Raw genomic sequence first — 16,913 nt, forward strand, 5'->3', positions numbered from 1 at the left:
GCAAAACTTGTAGCAATTTTTCATCCTTCCTATATCCATTGCCAGGTGCTTTTACGGCTGTTTCTATTGAGATATAGAATCTGTTTTTCAAGCCCTAGATCTGACTGACCTGATTTTCTTAGGACAATAGAAAACTATGAACATGACAGTGTGCTTAGTCTGGGGCTTGAGCTCAAATGGTATTGAATGCTTCTGTTTTTATTTCAGAATTCTGCCATCTCCATGGAAAAAGCCTCTGTTAGCCAGCTGAAGGATAAGATATTATGAGAAAAAGCAAGGTGTCCCTGTTGACAGGCCGAGAAGCAGAAGCTCACCCCCAGAAGCACAGCTACTTAGTCAACAAGCAGCTGATGACATATGTCTGGAGGAGGTCAGCTGAGACCAGAAGAATGGCCCCACTGAGCCCAGCCTAAATGGCTGAGCATTTCAATAATGAGCTAATCAGTTTCGGAAAGTTTGTTATGCTTCAATAGCTAACTAATACACGCACCCAGTGCAGACAGGATGCCAGGATTTAATGACAGGTTGATTACTAGTTACCTTCTAACAGTGGGCACCCTAAAGGTATTGATTTTTTTTCCCCGATTTAAAGTTGGATGTCTGGTAATATCATGTTGATTAACGCAGAAATACAGGTAGACATGTATGAACGTGACTGGTGCTTACCCTCATACAGTCACCCACACCACAGAAGAAATCAGATAACAGCCTGACCATTAGGGTTAAAGTTAAATAGCAAAATAAGTTTGCCTCCAATCTATTTTCTTCATATCTTATTTTCATTTGTGAATGGACGTATAGCATATTATTTATAAATTTATATAACCTTATACACAAGATTAAAGGCAAATACCTCTGGGGGTGGGCCTGGCTCCGCTCAGGGAGGAAGCCCTGCCTGAAAAGGCTGCAAGTCTAGGCCGTCACTCTTTCTTCATTCAGCCCAGCATCTAATCACATCTTCTGTCAATCAGGGCCTGAAGGGACGGGTCTTAAACGTCATCCAATCAGGGACGCTGGGCTAGAAACCGTCCAATCAGGCACGCAGCTGGAGCGGAAAGGGCGGCTTCCGGGATATGGCGGGGCCTTTGTCTCTCGCTGCACCCAGAACTCCAGATCTCGTCGTCACTGCTCTGTGTCCTCTGTTCCTAGAGGTCCAGCCTCTGTGGCCCTGTGACCTGCAGGTATTTGGAGATCCACTGCTAAGACGCCAGGACCCCCCGGAAGCCTAGAAATGGTAAGAGTGCAGGGTCCGACATCCTGAAAGAGGGGAAAGGCTGGTTGGAACAGGCGAGAAGAGGCTGTGGTGGGACTCAGGCCTCCCCGCAGTCAGTTCCACAATCTGCGCCAGGAGTTCTCCTTGCCCAGCTCGGCCTCAGTCCCCTTCAGCCATAAGATGGCGGCTGCGCTGATAGCCGGACCCCAGGCGTCCTGTCTCTTCCCTGGGTAGTGACTGTGCCCTGGCCTGGAGCCCTTTCTGGGCAGCTCTACCCCTGCGGCGCCGCCTCTCTCCTAGATTGTGCAGGGACCACGGGGGGGTCATCGGGGAGAATCCTGACTCGGCGTGCCAGTTCATGAATGGGAAGAGCTTTGGTCCATGGGGTTCCCAGTTTCTCTTTTCTCTTTCTATTTTCTTTTATTTATTTTCTCCTTCCTGCCTTTCTGCCTGCCTGCCTTCCTTCCTTCCGTCTTTTTTTTTTTTTTTTTTTTTTTTTTGAGATGGCGTCTTGATTTGTTGCCCAGGCTGGAGTGCAGTGGCGCCACCTCGGCTCACTGCAACCTCCGCCTCCCGGGCTCATACAATTCTTCTGCGTCAGCCTCCTGGGTAACAGATTACAGGTGCCCGTCCCCACGCCTGGCTAATTTTTTGTATTTTTAGTAGAGACGGGGTTTCACTGTGTTGGCCAGGCTGGTCTCGAACCACGGCCTCCCAAAGTGCTGGGATTACAGGTGTGAGCCACCATACCCGGCCTCTCTTTTCTTCTATTAAAAATGCGTGGGAGTCTCCGCAAAAATATTGAAGAATTTAATCAAAATGTAGTTCTAAAATTGTGCAGCACCCAGCTATGGGTTGTAGTTTGTGGTCCATGGGAGGGGCTGGAAGAAAAGACTTATAAGGTACATGATGCAAAAATCCAAATTCAATAATAGGTTAGGTACATTTACGCAGTTTGTTAATTTCCACCTTGACCTTACAGATTTGCTGGTTATGTAGTCAGAACTTAATTGGCGGTTTATAGCTGTTTGCTGTTTAAGCCAGAATTTCGTTTCCCCTAATGTAGTAATTTATCAGGAAAAAAAACAACATTTAAGTTAGATTTTTTAAAGTAGGAATCCAAGGCCGGGCGTGGTGGCTCACTCCTGTATTCCCAGCACTTTGGGAGGCCAAGGCGGGCAGATCACCTGAGGTTGGGAGTTCGAGACCAGCCTGACACGGAGAAGCCCCATCTCTACTAAGAATATAAAATTAGCCGGGTGTGGTGGTGCATGCCTGTAATCCCAGACACTCCAGAAGGTGAGGCAGGAGGATCACTTGAACGCTGGAGGCAGAGGTTTCGGTGAACCGAGAACACGCCATTGCGCTCCAGCCTGGGCAACAAAAGCGAAACTCCCTCTCAAAATAATAATAAATAAAAGTAGGAATCCAGGGACCAGAGCCACCTCTAGTTAATTGCCTGCCACTTAACTATTTTCACACTTCACAGGGAACCCATCTGCCCCCTGCACTTTTTACATGTGTCCCAAACAGGGTCTCAAGCCTGCTCCACACCACTCATTCCTCCAGCCTAACTCTGGCTCGCAGTAAAATACCAAACTTCCAATTTTTTTCTGACGATCCCAAATGCCAACTTCTCCTCCCTAATTCACATTATTAACTGTTTGTCTTTTAGTGTACATTTTTGATATCGTAATTTCATTAATCATTTTTTGACAAGGCATTGGATGGCACATTTAAAAAGATTGATTTTTTTATTGTAAATATATCCCATGAGAAAAAAGCAAATAATAATTCTTTTCATATTCTCCAGGCACAAATTTTATGAGAATGTTTTGGGGTCAAGGTTTTTTTTTTTTTTTTGAATTTTCATGGGGCCATGTGTCCTCAGCCACGCTTTAGTTTTTTCCTGGTCTTGGGTTTCAGTACTGTCTGTGAATAAATCAAGATATCAACCATGGCTGTGTCTGCTAGAGTGTCTAATGAATATTAGTTCCTGGGTCATTTTTTATCATAGGATAACCTGAGGTATGAAGTGGCTTCTCAAGGGAGCAGGTGGATGCCCAGGGGCTGAGATAAATTCCTGGTGTACTCTTCCTTTGAAAAGCTAACCCCTCAAGATGTTAAGATTGTCTTCACTCAACTCAGCTTCCATTTTTTGGAGACACTGCTGATCCGCCAATTACATGCTAATATTGAGAGAAAAACAAATAATTTCTGCTCCCTGAATTCTCTAATGTATGTAGAAAAAAAAAATAGTATACCAAAAGTAAAGGAGAAAAAAAAACAAACCTCACCCCAGAGAGACGGTGCAAGAACTTGCAAAGTAAAATGCACTTACGGCACTCACTGGGGCACTCACGGCACTCACTGGACCACTACTGAGAGGGTGGTCATGGAGTATTAAGGGAGCAGGATGGGGTGGGAGAATCTCTAAAGTGATTGGATGGCCTGACTTGACACATGAGTTAGACACATCATCTGTTTTCTAATCAGCACTGCCCCTCCCTGGGTTTGTCACCTTGAAAGGATTAGTTCACTTATATGGACTTTAGTTTTTTAACTGTAAATTGATTTTTATTATTAGAGATTGAAAGGTGCAAAAATATTTACAAAGGGCATACAAGTGGTGGGTTTCAAAAAAAATCGAATCACATATTCCTTTGTTAAAAATTCTCATATACCTTTTTCTTTTTCAGAGTGAATTAGGGAATTTTCTCAGGTGTGTTTTTTATGGCTAGGTATTTTCAAACAGACTTCCAAGACTTAGCGTTTAGAATGCTACCAAGGGGAGTAAGGAAAGATCTTCCATTTTGACTGTAGAAAATGAACACATTTCCACAATAAAATGTGGTAAATAATTGGTGAGTTACATGGATTCATGAAAACATCAGTTCCTCTTCTTGCAGGGTAAATTTGTAACCGTGAATATTTCTGTTCTTTATCCTGTTGTTTTGATTTCTGAGTTTTATGCTAAATTTTATAAGATGAAACTTGGTACTTCCTAGAAGTGTTTGCATGTGACTAATTGTTTACTACCTGATTTTTAATGGAAAAATATAATAATATATTTATTGTTTGAAAAGAATAGATGTTTTTGCTTTTCTTGTTGAGGTGTGAAATGTAAGCACTGTAAAATTTTCTTTTTGTTTTTGAGACAGAGTTTTTGCTCTTGTTACCCAGGCTGGAGTGCAATGGTGCGATCTCTTCTCGCCGCAACCTCTGCCTCCCGGGTTTAAGTGATTCTCCTGCCTCAGCCTCCTGAGTAGCTGGGATTACAGGCATGTGCCACCACGCCTGGCTAAATTTGTGTTTTAGTATAGACAGGTTTCCCCCATGTTGGTCAGGTTGGTCCTGAACTCTCGACCTCAGGTGATTTGCCCACCTCGGCCTCTCAAAGTGCTGGGATTACCCGTGTGAGCCACTGTGCCCGGCCAAATTTTCTTTTCTCATATGAACGTTGTGTTTGAGTAATTTTGCAGGGTTTTTCAAACACTTAGTTTCAAACACCAAGCGAATGACATGGATATTAAAGCTTGAGCCCAGTGGCTCCAAGCTAAGGCTACTGTTGAGCCTGCAGAAGGAGGTTATTAAAAGCCCAGTTAGTTCTTTCTGGGTAGCCTCCCCTGCAGATGTCCCAGCCTGCTCACCCCAGCCATGGAAGAAGGCTTTATCCTGAGAGAAGCTACAGAACCCTGGGAAGCTGGGGACCCACAGGCAGATGCAGTTAAGATTAAGATGGAAGAAAACTGGGGGCATCTTACTGAAGATGAAGTTGTTACTGTTTTGAGGCAGTTTTTAGACTTCAGCCAGACATGGTGGCTCACGCCTGTAATCCCAGCACTTTGTGAGGCTAAGGCGGGCAGATCACAAGGTCAGGAGATCGAGACCATCCTGACTAACAACGGTTAAACCCTGTCTCTTCTAAAAATACAAAAAAATTAGCTGGGCATGGTGGCACATGCCTGTAATCCCAGCTACTCGAGAGGCTGAGTCAGGAGAATCACTTGAACAGGTGAGGTGGAGGTTGCAGTGAGCTGAGATTGCGCCACTACACTCCAGCCTGGGTGACAGAGCGAGACTGCGTCTCAAAAAAAAAAATAATAGACTTTGTAAAATAAAAACAAAGTTTGATTTATGTAAAAACAATTTGAGTTCCAAATAAGTATTGCAACAGGAATAAGTATAAACTGTAAGATATTTAAGGACTGCAAAGACAGACAAAGACTTTCCTTCATAGAGAGGAGCTAACAAGGTTAGAAAGATGATGGGAGAATAATGGCAAATGGAGGGTTAAAAAATCAGATTCCAGATCAGAGAATGTTTTACCCTGAAGTCAGAATGTTCTTAGGAGGGATATAAAATGGGGTCATATGTTTATTCAGACTGATGGTAGCTCAAAGTTCAGTAGTCTGTGGGAAGGAAATAAAGTTAAGTAAAATTTGATTAAGAAGTATTTTACTATGACCAGTGAAGACAAATTCAGCTGATTTTTTTTCTTTTTTTTCTTTTTTTTTTTTTTTTTTGTTGTTTTTTGAGACAGAGTTTTGCTCTTGTTGCCCAGGCTGGAGTGCAGTGGCACAATCTCAGCTCACTTGAACCCCTCCTGGGTTCAAGTGATTCTCCTGCCTCAGCCTCCCAAGTAACTGGGTCTATAGGTGCCTGCCACCACATCCGGCTAATTTTTTTATTTTTAGTAGAGATGAGGTTTCACCATATTGGCCAGGCTGGTCTCGAACTTCTGACCTCGTGATCTGCCTGCCTTGGCCTCTCAGAGTGCTAGGATTACAGGTGTGAACCACCGCACCTGACCTCTGCATTAGTTTTCTAAGGATAATGGGTGTCACCTCCATCCATGTTGCTGCAAAGAACATTATCTTGTTCATTTTTATGGCCACACAGTATTCCATGATGTACATGTACCATATGTATTTTTTAAATTTTTGTTTTATTTTATTTTTCGTGGAGACAGGGTCTCACTCTGTCACCTAGGCTGGAGTGCATTGGCATGATCTTGGCTCAGTATGGCCTCAACATTCTGAGCTCAAGCAATTCTTCTAACTCAGCCCTTCAGGTAGCTTAGACTACATGCATACACCACTACACCTGACTAGTTTTTCTTTTTGTGTTTTTTGTAGAAATGGGGTTTTCCCATGTTGCCTTAGTTGGTCTCAAACTCCTGAGATCAGGCAATCTGCTTTCCTTGGCTTCCCAAAGTTTGGGATTACAGGCATAAGCCACCATGACAACTGAACAGTATTTTCTTTATTCAGTCTACCATTGAATAGCATTTAGATTGATTCTGTGTCTTTACTGTTGTAAATAGTGCTGCAGTGAACATGCATGTGCATGTGTCTTTATGACAGAATAACTTATCTTTCTTTGGGTTTATACCCATTTATGAGGTTGCTGGGTCAAATGGTAATTCTGTTTTTAATTCTGTGAGGAATTGGCCACACTGCTTTTCACAATGGTTGAACTGATTTACACTCCTACCAGCAGTGTATAAGTATCCTCTTTTCTCTACAACCTTGCCACCATCTGTCATTTTTTGACTTTTTAATAATAGTCATTCTGACTTGTCTGAGATGGTATGTCATTGTGGTTTTTCTTTGCATTTCTCTAATGATTAGTGATGAATATTTCTTTCATGTGCTTGTTAGTCACATGTATGTCTTTTGAAAAGCATCTGTTCGTGTTTTTTGCCTACTTTTTCATAAGATTGTTTGCTTTTTCTTGTAAATTTGTTTACATTCCTTATGGAGTCTAGATATTAGAACTTTTTTGGTAACATAGTCTGCAAATACCTTTTATTCTGTAGGTTGTGTGTTTACCCTGTTGATATATATATATATATATTTGATGTGAAGAAGCTCTTTTGTTTAATTAGGTTCCATTTGTCAATTTTTGGTTTTGTTGCATTTGCTTTTGGTATCGTCATCATAAAATCTTTGCCAGTTTCTATGTCTAAAATGGCATGTCCTAGGTTATCTTTCAGGGTTTTTTTTTTTTTTTTTTTTTTTAATAACTTTAAGTTTTACATTAAAGTCTTTAATTCATCTTGAGTTGATTTTTTTATATGGTATAATGAAGGGGTTCAGTTTCAGTCTTCTACATAGTGCTAGCTAGTTACCTAGCACCATTTATTAAATAGGGGATTCTTTCCACATTCTTCTTGTCAGCTTTGTCAAATATCTGATGGTTGTAGGTGTGTGCTATTATGTCTGGGCTATTTTTTGGCCTTGGTCTATAAGACTGTACTAGTTTATGAGTCTGTTTTTGTACTAGTATTGCTTTGGTTACTGTAGCTTAGTATAATTTGAAGTCAATTAATGTAATGCCTTCAACTTTTTTCTTTTTGCTTATAATTACTTTGGGTATTCAGGCTCTTTTGTTGTTGTTGTTGTTAAATGAGATGGAATTTCACTCTTGTTGCTCAGGCTGGAGTGCAATGGCATGATCTTGGCTCATGGCGACCTCTGCCTCCCAGGTTTAAGCAATTTTCCTGCCTCAGCCTCCTAAGTAGCTGGGATTACAGGCACGCGTCACTCTGCCCAGCTAATTTTTTTTGTATTTTTAGTAGAGACAGGGTTTCTCCATGTTGGTTGGGCCAGTCTCGAACTCCTAACCTCAGGTGATCTACCCGCCTCGGCCTCCCAAAGTGCTGGAATTACAGGTGTGAGCCACCGCGCCTGGCCAATTCCATATAAATTTTAAAATAGTTTTTTTTTTTTTTTTAATTATGTTAAAAAAATGTTTTTGGTAGTTTGATAGGAACAGCATTAAATCTGTAAATTTCTTTGGGCAGTATGGCCATTTTGATGATATTGATCTTTTGTGTCCATGAGCATAAAATAGTTTTCCATTTGTTTGTGTCATCTCTGACTTCTTTAATAAGTATTTTGAAATGTTCTCTGACTTCTTTAAGAAGTATTTTGTAATTCTTGTTCCAGAAATCTTTTATATCCCTGCTTATTTCTAGATATTTAATTCTTTTTGTAGCAATTGTGAATTGGTTTTTGATTTCATTTTTGGCATGGGCGTTGTTGATGTACAGGAATGCTGCTAATTTTTATACATTTATTTTGTATCCTGAAACTTTGCTGATGTTGTCAGTTTAAAGAGCTTTTCAGCCAAGACTATAGGGTTTTCTAGATACAGAATTATGTCATCTGCAGACAGAAATAGTTTGATTTTTCTCTCTTCCTGTTTGGATGCCTTTTATTTCTTTCTCTTGTCTGATCGCTCTGGTCAGGACTTCCAATTCTATGTCGAATAGAAGTGGTAAGAGAAGACATCCTTGTCTTGTGCCAGTTTTCAAGGAGGAATGCTTCCAGTTTGTGTCCATTCAGTATGTTGGCTGTGGATTTGTCATACATAACTCATTATTTTGAAGTATATACCTTCAATGCCTAGTTTGTTGAGGGTTTTAAACATAAAGGGTGTTAAATTTTATTGAAAGCATTTTCTGCATCTATTGAGATTAACCTTGTGGTTTTCACCTGTAGTTCTGTTTATGTGATAAATCACATTTATTGATTTATGTATGTTGAACCAACCCTGCATCCCAGGGATAAGGCCTACTTTATCATAGTGAATTGGCTTTTTGATGTGCTGCTGGATTTGCTTTGCCAGTATTTTGTTGAGGATTTTCGCATCAATGTTCATCAAAGTTATTAGCTTGAAATTTTCTTATTTTGTTTTGTCTCTGCCGGATTTTTTTTTTCCCTCCAAGATGGAGTCTCACGCTGTCTCCCAGGCTGGAGTGCAATGGTGCGATAACGGCTCACTGCAACCTCCGCCTCCCAGGTTCAAGCAGTTCTCCTGCCTCAGCCTCTGAGTAGCTGGGATTAGAGGCACACGCCACCATGCCCGGCTTATTTTTTGTATTTTTAGTAGAGACGGGGTTTCACCATGTTGGCCAGGCTTGTTTCGAAATCCTGACCTCATGATCTGCCCACCTTTGCCTTCCAGAGTGCTGGGATGACAGGCGTGAGCCACCAGCCTGTCTCTGCCAGGTTTTAGTATCAGAATAATGCTGTTTTTATGTAATGTGCTCGGGAGAAGTCCCTTATCAATTTTTGGTAATAGTTTTAGAAGGTATAATGCCAGCCTTTCTTTGTACATCTGGTAGAATTCTCCTGTGAATTAGTCTGGTCCTGGGCTTTTTTTATTTTTGGTTGGTAGACTATTTATTACTAATTCAATTTTGAAGCTTATTATTGGTCTATTTAGGGATTCTTTGTAGTTGTTCAGTTATGGGAGGATGTATTTGTCCAGGAATTTATCCATTTCTTTTAGAAAAGAAGTGTGTGTGTGTGTGTGTGTGTGTGTGTGTGTGTGTGTGTATAGAAGTGTTCATAGTAGACTTCGATAGTTACTTGTATTTTTGTGAGGTCAGTGGTAATGTCCCTTTTGTCATTTCTAATTGTGTTTATTTGGATTTTTTTTCTTCACTAATCTTGCTAGTGGTTTATTTGTCTTGCTAATTTTTTCAAAAACTTTAACTCCTAAATTTCTTGGTTTTTTTTTTTTTTTATATGACTTTTCATGTCTAAATCTCTTTCAGTTCTGATATGATTTGGGTTATTTTTTCTGCTAGCTTAGTGGTTGATTTTCTCTTGCTTCTCTTATTTTGTTATTTATAATGTTAGGTTGTTAAATTCAGATCTTTCTTTGTTTTTGATTTGAGCATTTAGTGGTATAAATTTCCCTCCTAACAGTGCCTTAGCTGTGTTGCAGAAACTCTGGTATGTTACATCTTTGTATAAAGAAATTTTTTTTTTTTTTCCCTCCTTTCTTTTTTTTTTTTTTTTTTTTTTTGAACAGAGTCTCACGCTGTTAGCTGGTGTGCAGTGCGAGAAACTGCAAGCTCCGGTATGGGTTCACGCCATTCTCCTGCCTCAGCCTCCTGAGTAGCTGGGACTACAGGCGCCCGCCACCGCGCCCGGCTAATTTTTTGTATTTTTTAAAGACGGGGTTTCACTGTGGTCTTCTTGAATTTCGGCCTCCCAAAGTTGGGATTACAGGCTTGAGCCACCGCGCCCGGCTTCTTTCTTTTTATTTTTTATTTTTTGAGATAGAGTCTCGCTCTTGTTGCCCAGGCTGGAGTGCAGTGGCGTGGTCTTGAAAGAAATCAGGCACATTCCTCAGCCCCGGGCTCAACAGTACAAACACATCCCACCGTATATCTCTCAACTCAAACAGGCCCAGTACAAACACATCCCACCATATATCTCTCAACTCAAACAGGCCCAATACAAACACATCCCACCATATATCTCTCAACTTCCTGAGCCCAGTACAAACACCACCTGGAAAATCCCCGATAAGGACACAGCCATTTGTAGTTTTACTGAAAGCGCGGGAACCAATAGAAAAACTACTAAATGTATAACTTAAAATATAAACCAATTGTAATGCTGTAACCAAAAGAATTCCCTTGTTCCTCTGTATCTTTACTATCCTATTTACCTCGGGCTATAAAAGGCAAGCACTCGCATTGTTCGGGGCCCTCTTGTATGCTGTGGAATGGAGGGACCAAGTTCGAACTTGCAGTAAAAGATCCTTGCCGCTTGGCTTTGACTCTGGACTCTGGTGGTCTTCTTTGGGGAACAAACAGTCTGGGCAAAACAGTCTCATCTCACTGCAACCTCTGCAGTGGGTTTAACCTCTCCTGGGTTCAAGCAATTCTCCTGCCTCAGCCTCCTGAGTAGATGGGATTACAGGCGACTGCCCCCACACCCGGCCAATTTTTGGACTTTTAGTAGAGACAGGGTTTCACCATGTTGGCCAGGCTGGTCTCAAACTCCTGACCTCAGGTGATCCGCCCACCTCGGCCTCCCAAAGTACAGGTGTGAGTCATTGTGCCCAGCCAGAACTTCTTAATTTCCACCTTAATTTTATTATTTGCCCAAAAGTCATTTACGTGCAGGCTGTTTAATTTCCATGTAATTGTATGATTTTAAATGGTTTTCTTTGTATTGGTTTTAGATGAAGTTGGTTTTAGTTGAAGAATTCTGTAGATTTTCTATTAGGGCTATTTGGTCAAATGTTGAGTTTAGGTCCTGATATCTTTGTTAATTTTCTGCCTCAGTGATTGAAAGAAATCAGGCACATTCCTCAGCCCCGGGCTCAACACAAACAGGCCCAGTACAAACACATCCCACTATATATCTCTTAACTTCCTGAGCCCAGTACAAACACATCCCACCTGGAAAGTCCCCGATAAGGACACAGCCGTTTGTGGTTTTACTGAAAGCGCGGGAACCAATAGAAAAACTGCTAAATGTATAACTTAAAATGTAAACCAATTGTAATGCTGTAACCAAAAGAATTCCCTTGTTCCTCTGTAACTTTACGTATCCTATTTACATCGGGCTATAAAAAGCAAGCACTCGCATTGTTCGAGGCCCTCTTGTATGCTGTGGAATGGAGGGACCAAGTTCGAACTTGCAGTAAAAGATCCTTGCCGCTTGGCTTTGACTCTGGACTCTGGTGGTCTTCTTTGGGGAACAAACGGTCTGGGCATAACATGATCTATTAGTGTCTGTGGGTTACTATAGTCTCTCACTATTATTGTGTCAGAATCTGAGTCTCTTCATAGCTAAGAACTTGCTTTATTCATGTGCATCTATGGATTTTTTTTTTAATAACAGCTTTCTGTTTTCTGCTTTTTTTTTTCCCAGACAAAGTCTTGCTCTTGTCACCCAGGCTAGAGTGTAATGGCATGATCTTGGCTCACTGCAACCTCTGCCTTCTGGGTTCAAGCGATTCTCCTGCCTCAGCCTCCCAAGTAGCTGGGATTACAGGTGCCCACCACCATGCCCGGCTAATTTTTGTTATTTTTATTAGAGATGGGGTTTCGCCATGTTGGCCAGGCTGGTCTCAAACTCCTGACCTCATGATCCACCCACCTCGGCCTCCCAAAGTACTGGGATTACAGACATGAGCCATCGCACCCAGCCTGCTTTTTTCTTAGTAAATATTCTTTGAAGTGCACACAGGATGCCCAAGGCTACTACTTAGATGCCTGTATCCCATGTCTACTGATACTCAGATGTCCAAGCGTTCAAGAACATGTCAAGAGACTTGACTGTTGCAGGAGCAAATGTAAATTAAAAATAAGAAGCTTTATCATCTTACCTGAAAATAAGAAAGGACATTTTGTTCATCTCTCTCTTTTCTTAAAGCATTTAGATTATATGTAGATATTTTTCTCTGCTTTTTGGAAATATATGTGAATTATGGTAACAGCTAAATAAACTTTATTTCATTCTTTTTGACTCAGGATTGTCTTTCTCTAGGACCTCAGAACCATTGCTTTGTTTTTGCTTTGGCAAAGGTTTTTTTTTTTCACTTTTAGTCTTTTAAAGTAGACGTAGATTTATTTACATTAAAGCTCCTTTTAAGAGCCCATGAAAGTTGAGCACAAAGGTGGGATTAAATTTAGCAATACATAATAATAAAGATTAAAAGATACAGAGTAAGTTCCTTTGAAGAAAACTGATTTTTCAAGGTAATTATCTAATATTTGCAATCTGAAGTACTTAAACTGCAAAAAGAAAAATAGTTTAGTGTATAAAAAGAACAGTGGAGTCTGTAGTTGTACTTTGGTTTCTGTTTATTTCACAGCAATTAGCATTGTTATGTATAGTGTTGTAAAGAACTTGCATTCATATACATTAAACGGCATTTCCTATAGTAGTATAAATATAAAGACACAATATTTACATTGAATGAATTAGTCATTTTAATTATTGTATTTTATACTTCAAAATATAAAGTGTTTTAACTGAATTATGGTTACAGACAATTTTAAATTATTTATACTTAGATATTTACATCTAGTATCCAAAGAAAATTTACGATAAAATTGTTACGGTAGATTAATATCTAAAAGCATGATTTTATTGACTGTCATTTGACTAAATGTGAATGCTACTATTTCAGGAAAAATAAACATGATGGGAGATGTGACCACCTGAAAACAATAATGGCTCTTAAGTTAGCTATGTTGCAAGCTCTAATATATTTCACTATATAAACACAGGTTCCAATTCTTCATCAAAAAGTGCTGGTGGAAATTGTCAGATGTATTTCAATATGGATCCCTCATTTAATGGCTAGATGAGAGAAACCTTATAAAATTCTGCTGGGAATATGCCCCCCGTTTTCATAATGCTCATGTTTGTCATGCTGAGAGTAGCTGTGTACTTGGGTGTTTAGAGAGAAATTCCTTTTAGGGGAATATTTTCTGGCGAACTTGATAAATCTTTTATCTAATCTGATTTTTTTCTAAAGAAGCATTTAATTTATTTTTCTCTCAATGTAATCTTACTCAGATGGAGAGCTGTTTTTCTCTCCATTGCTTTGGGTGTCTATTTCAGAAGCCCGATTAGTATCCCATGGTGTGTGTGAATGAGGTGGGCTGTCACAGTGAGAACTCTTGAAGCTGTCACTGTCCAGACTCATGCTGGAAATCCAGCAGTGTTTTTTCCATGTCACCACTATAAATAGAAACTGAGGCTGAAACACTGCTCCCATTTCCATTATTGTGAAGGTGCAGTTCTACCCAGGAGGCCTGCAGGCTCTCCTCCTCAGCTCAGGCTTCACTCTGATGTGGCACTGGAGTGCTGCTGTGGCATTGGGGTTCACCTAAAATGTGAGCTGCCAGCGGTGAGCCCTGTGCTCTGCCTCAGTGGTAGATAGGAATCAAGGAAGGACATGAGCCATCAGGAGAGGGCAAGCAGGGTGCTGTAGCCCAGTGCTCAGGGAGTAGAGAGCCATTGCTTTAAAATGTAAATAGCCAAAAGAGAGCACAATATTCAACCATTTCTGCAGGAGAGTGAGAGCCTGCCTTCAGCAGACACCTGGCTTCAAGTTGCAAAATTACCTTCTGTCATGAAGATGTAAAAAGTTTATTTTGTCATTAAATATAACCAAAAAGCAATACAGATGGCCTTCCCAATCTCCAGGTGAATTTAGGATGAACTATGTATGATATGGTGCTGGAAATTCCTCTACTTGTGAACTAATTACAGCGGCCATCCTTTTGTCTTTGCAGTCTCTTAAGCAGATTGACTGTGATGCTTGTCACATTCTGGTTTAATTGTGTAATAAAACAGTTTTTTTCTGTTCTTTCATTGTGGAGTTTCTCTGGGGCTGGAGAAAATTTCTTTTTAATTATAGTCTGAAACACTGTCTAGAATTAACAGACATAATATAAAAATATAAGGTGCCAACAAAGAGAAACCTTTTCCTCTCAGGCTCTTCCAATCAACTCCCAATTGTGCTGCAAAGTGCATGCTGTCCCCTAAATATGCAGGCAGAATTGTGTCTCTGCCTATTTGGTATCTAGAGTCCTCTACAGTTATTTCTAGAGAGCTACATCAGATTTCTATAAACTTCACAGGGCACCAATCAACCACTTTACCTCTTTCAGTGACTCTTGTATCTTCAGATCTGAAACCGATTCGTAGACCAGGGGCCTCAGAAACCCAATGAAAGTAACACGTGTGCATTGAGTAGACATGTAGACTTGAGAGTCTCCACTTTCCACTTTATTCTGTTGGTAAAATGCCCACAAATGTGCAGGTAACACCTTCTGCTACTCCACCCATCCAGGACCTAAATCTGCAGCTCCAAATTCTGAATCTAGGTCTTGAAATTTGGGAACAAAGGAAAACTTTTATCTGAGGAATGCAAGTCCTTCGGACTCAGAGACATTAAAATGAGAACACAATTATGTCTTTCTCCCCTCTTTGAACTTTTATCTACTGAAACTGTTCACTATTGCCATCAGTAGCTATAGTAGTGCCTAACTGAACACTATAACCCATACTCTAAACCCTAATGATGTATATCCAATCAATAATCAATGCTATTTCTATAAATAAATACCGACAAACAGCTTTGTATCAGCCCACTCTCTGTCCCTCTCTTTTTGCCTTTACAAATCTACTTGTAAGTGCTGCTAATCAAAGTGTAGATTCCAGGCAACTTGAAAGTGTCCTTCCAAGTTATAATCCTCAAGCTTTGCCCAAATAAATTCTCTACTTATATTCATGTTGCCTCAGCTTTTTCCTCTTAGATAGACATATCATTTAGACTGTGCTAGAGCAGCCTCTGTGAGGGGATCTCTCCTTGTACTCTGCTTTCTGTAACACCCAAGGATGCCGAGCCGGGTTGATCCCACCTACAATTTGCAAGTAAGGTCTGGCCTCTGCCTGGGATTTACAAAAAAGGGATGGGCTTTAAATTGAGAATGTACAACAGGAGGCATTTTCTGCATGGTGAGATGTCAACATAGACATCTTGTAACCCCTCCGCCCTTTAAAAGTGTGGCTCTTTGAGCTTTTCAGATCTTGTCCAGTGACCTGCTGCTATTATGTGAGAGGCTCCTAGTGTAAATAGAATCTGATGGCAGAATCTATAAGTCTAAACAAGCATCTTAGGAGTGAGGGATCAAGGCCACAATGTATCCAGAGCCATAACCACAACTATACCTACCTATAAATGTGAAACTGGAGTATTCTTGTCTTTCTTCTTATCTAAGAGTTTGCTAATCACGACAGGTAATTCAGGTTCTGGAGCTCGTCCAGGGCAGTTTCATTTTCTATTTAGAATCAGCCTGAGTCTCTCTTTCCTGGCTCATCATTGGGCCATCAGCCCAGAGTCACTGGGAATCCTCTCGCAATCATGTAGGCATCTTTGAGACATTTCAGGATGTTCAGAGCAGAACTGTGTTAGGCTGACAAGAGTGGTTGGTTAATTCTGCTTCTGTCTCAGTGTAAGAGAAATGAGTCATCCTGTGTTTGTTCCTCCCCTCATACAAGAGATGTCTTTGGTTGGCACCCAGATGAGAGTTGCTCCAGTTTTCTAGTACTTGGGTGAAAAATGAGGAGGAGGTCTGGAACTCAAACAGACACACTAATTGCTTCCATTTCATATGGCCATTAGAAAAATAGATGAAGCAGTCATGGTCTCTACCATTTATGAAGTTTTAGTCTAGACTAGCAACTGCATAAATGGTTGAATTAAGCATTATATAATTGGTAGAATGAATAGATGTGTGCAGAAAGATTTTGGGCTTCTCTGGGGCCACGTTCTTTATATTGTTGTGACTTCTGATGTCATCACCTGAAGGGCTATTTATAGATGGAGACTTTTTATTGTTATTTCTATTTCTTTTACCTTGCTAAGAATACATATTTGTCTTCTAATAAAATTACCCTAGAAATCTGTAAGAAATTTGTTTAAATTGCTTATAATTTATTATGTTATAAAATTGAGGGTGCAGTTATAAAAATTATACAAACTCTGGGATTTAAGTTTCTCTTAGGTAAGCTTAGGAAAAACAGAACTGGAAGTACCTTCAATGGCGTAGAGAGCAGAATTCGATATAGGGTCCCCTCCCTGCCCTAATTCTGTTCAGATCACCCTTTTGGGAGGCCTTATTTAGATCTGTCTCCACTCTGGAGCCTTGCCTCATAGAACTGATTAGAAGAGATCAGAGGTTTGGCTGGTGAATTCTCTTTTTTTTTTTTCTAGAGCTGGTGCTCATGCTTTCTTGAAACCCAAAAGCAGATAAATGAAAAAAAGTATATTTTAGGGTCTTAATTTTTAAATTTTCAATTAAAACTGGTGCTTGCAGAGGCATTCCATTTAGTAACTTGTTTTCTATTCCTGCAGATCCACT

At 40.4% G+C, this 16,913-nt stretch overlaps 1 protein-coding gene across 1 annotated transcript in view; it reads left to right on the forward strand.

Annotated features, from left to right (window-relative positions):
• Window positions 1-1,020: 1,020 nt before the first annotated feature.
• The window catches only part of LOC126942258 (zinc finger protein 85-like), a 68,374-nt gene continuing 52,481 nt past the window's right edge, over window positions 1,021-16,913 (forward strand). Inside the window, 1 exon segment of the mRNA XM_050769636.1 lies at window positions 1,021-1,234. Coding sequence (XP_050625593.1) covers window positions 1,232-1,234 — 3 coding nt within the window. The 5' untranslated portion in view covers window positions 1,021-1,231.

This window comes from Macaca thibetana, chromosome 19 (genome assembly GCF_024542745.1).
Source record: "Macaca thibetana thibetana isolate TM-01 chromosome 19, ASM2454274v1, whole genome shotgun sequence".
Lineage (NCBI taxonomy): Eukaryota > Metazoa > Chordata > Mammalia > Primates > Cercopithecidae > Macaca > Macaca thibetana.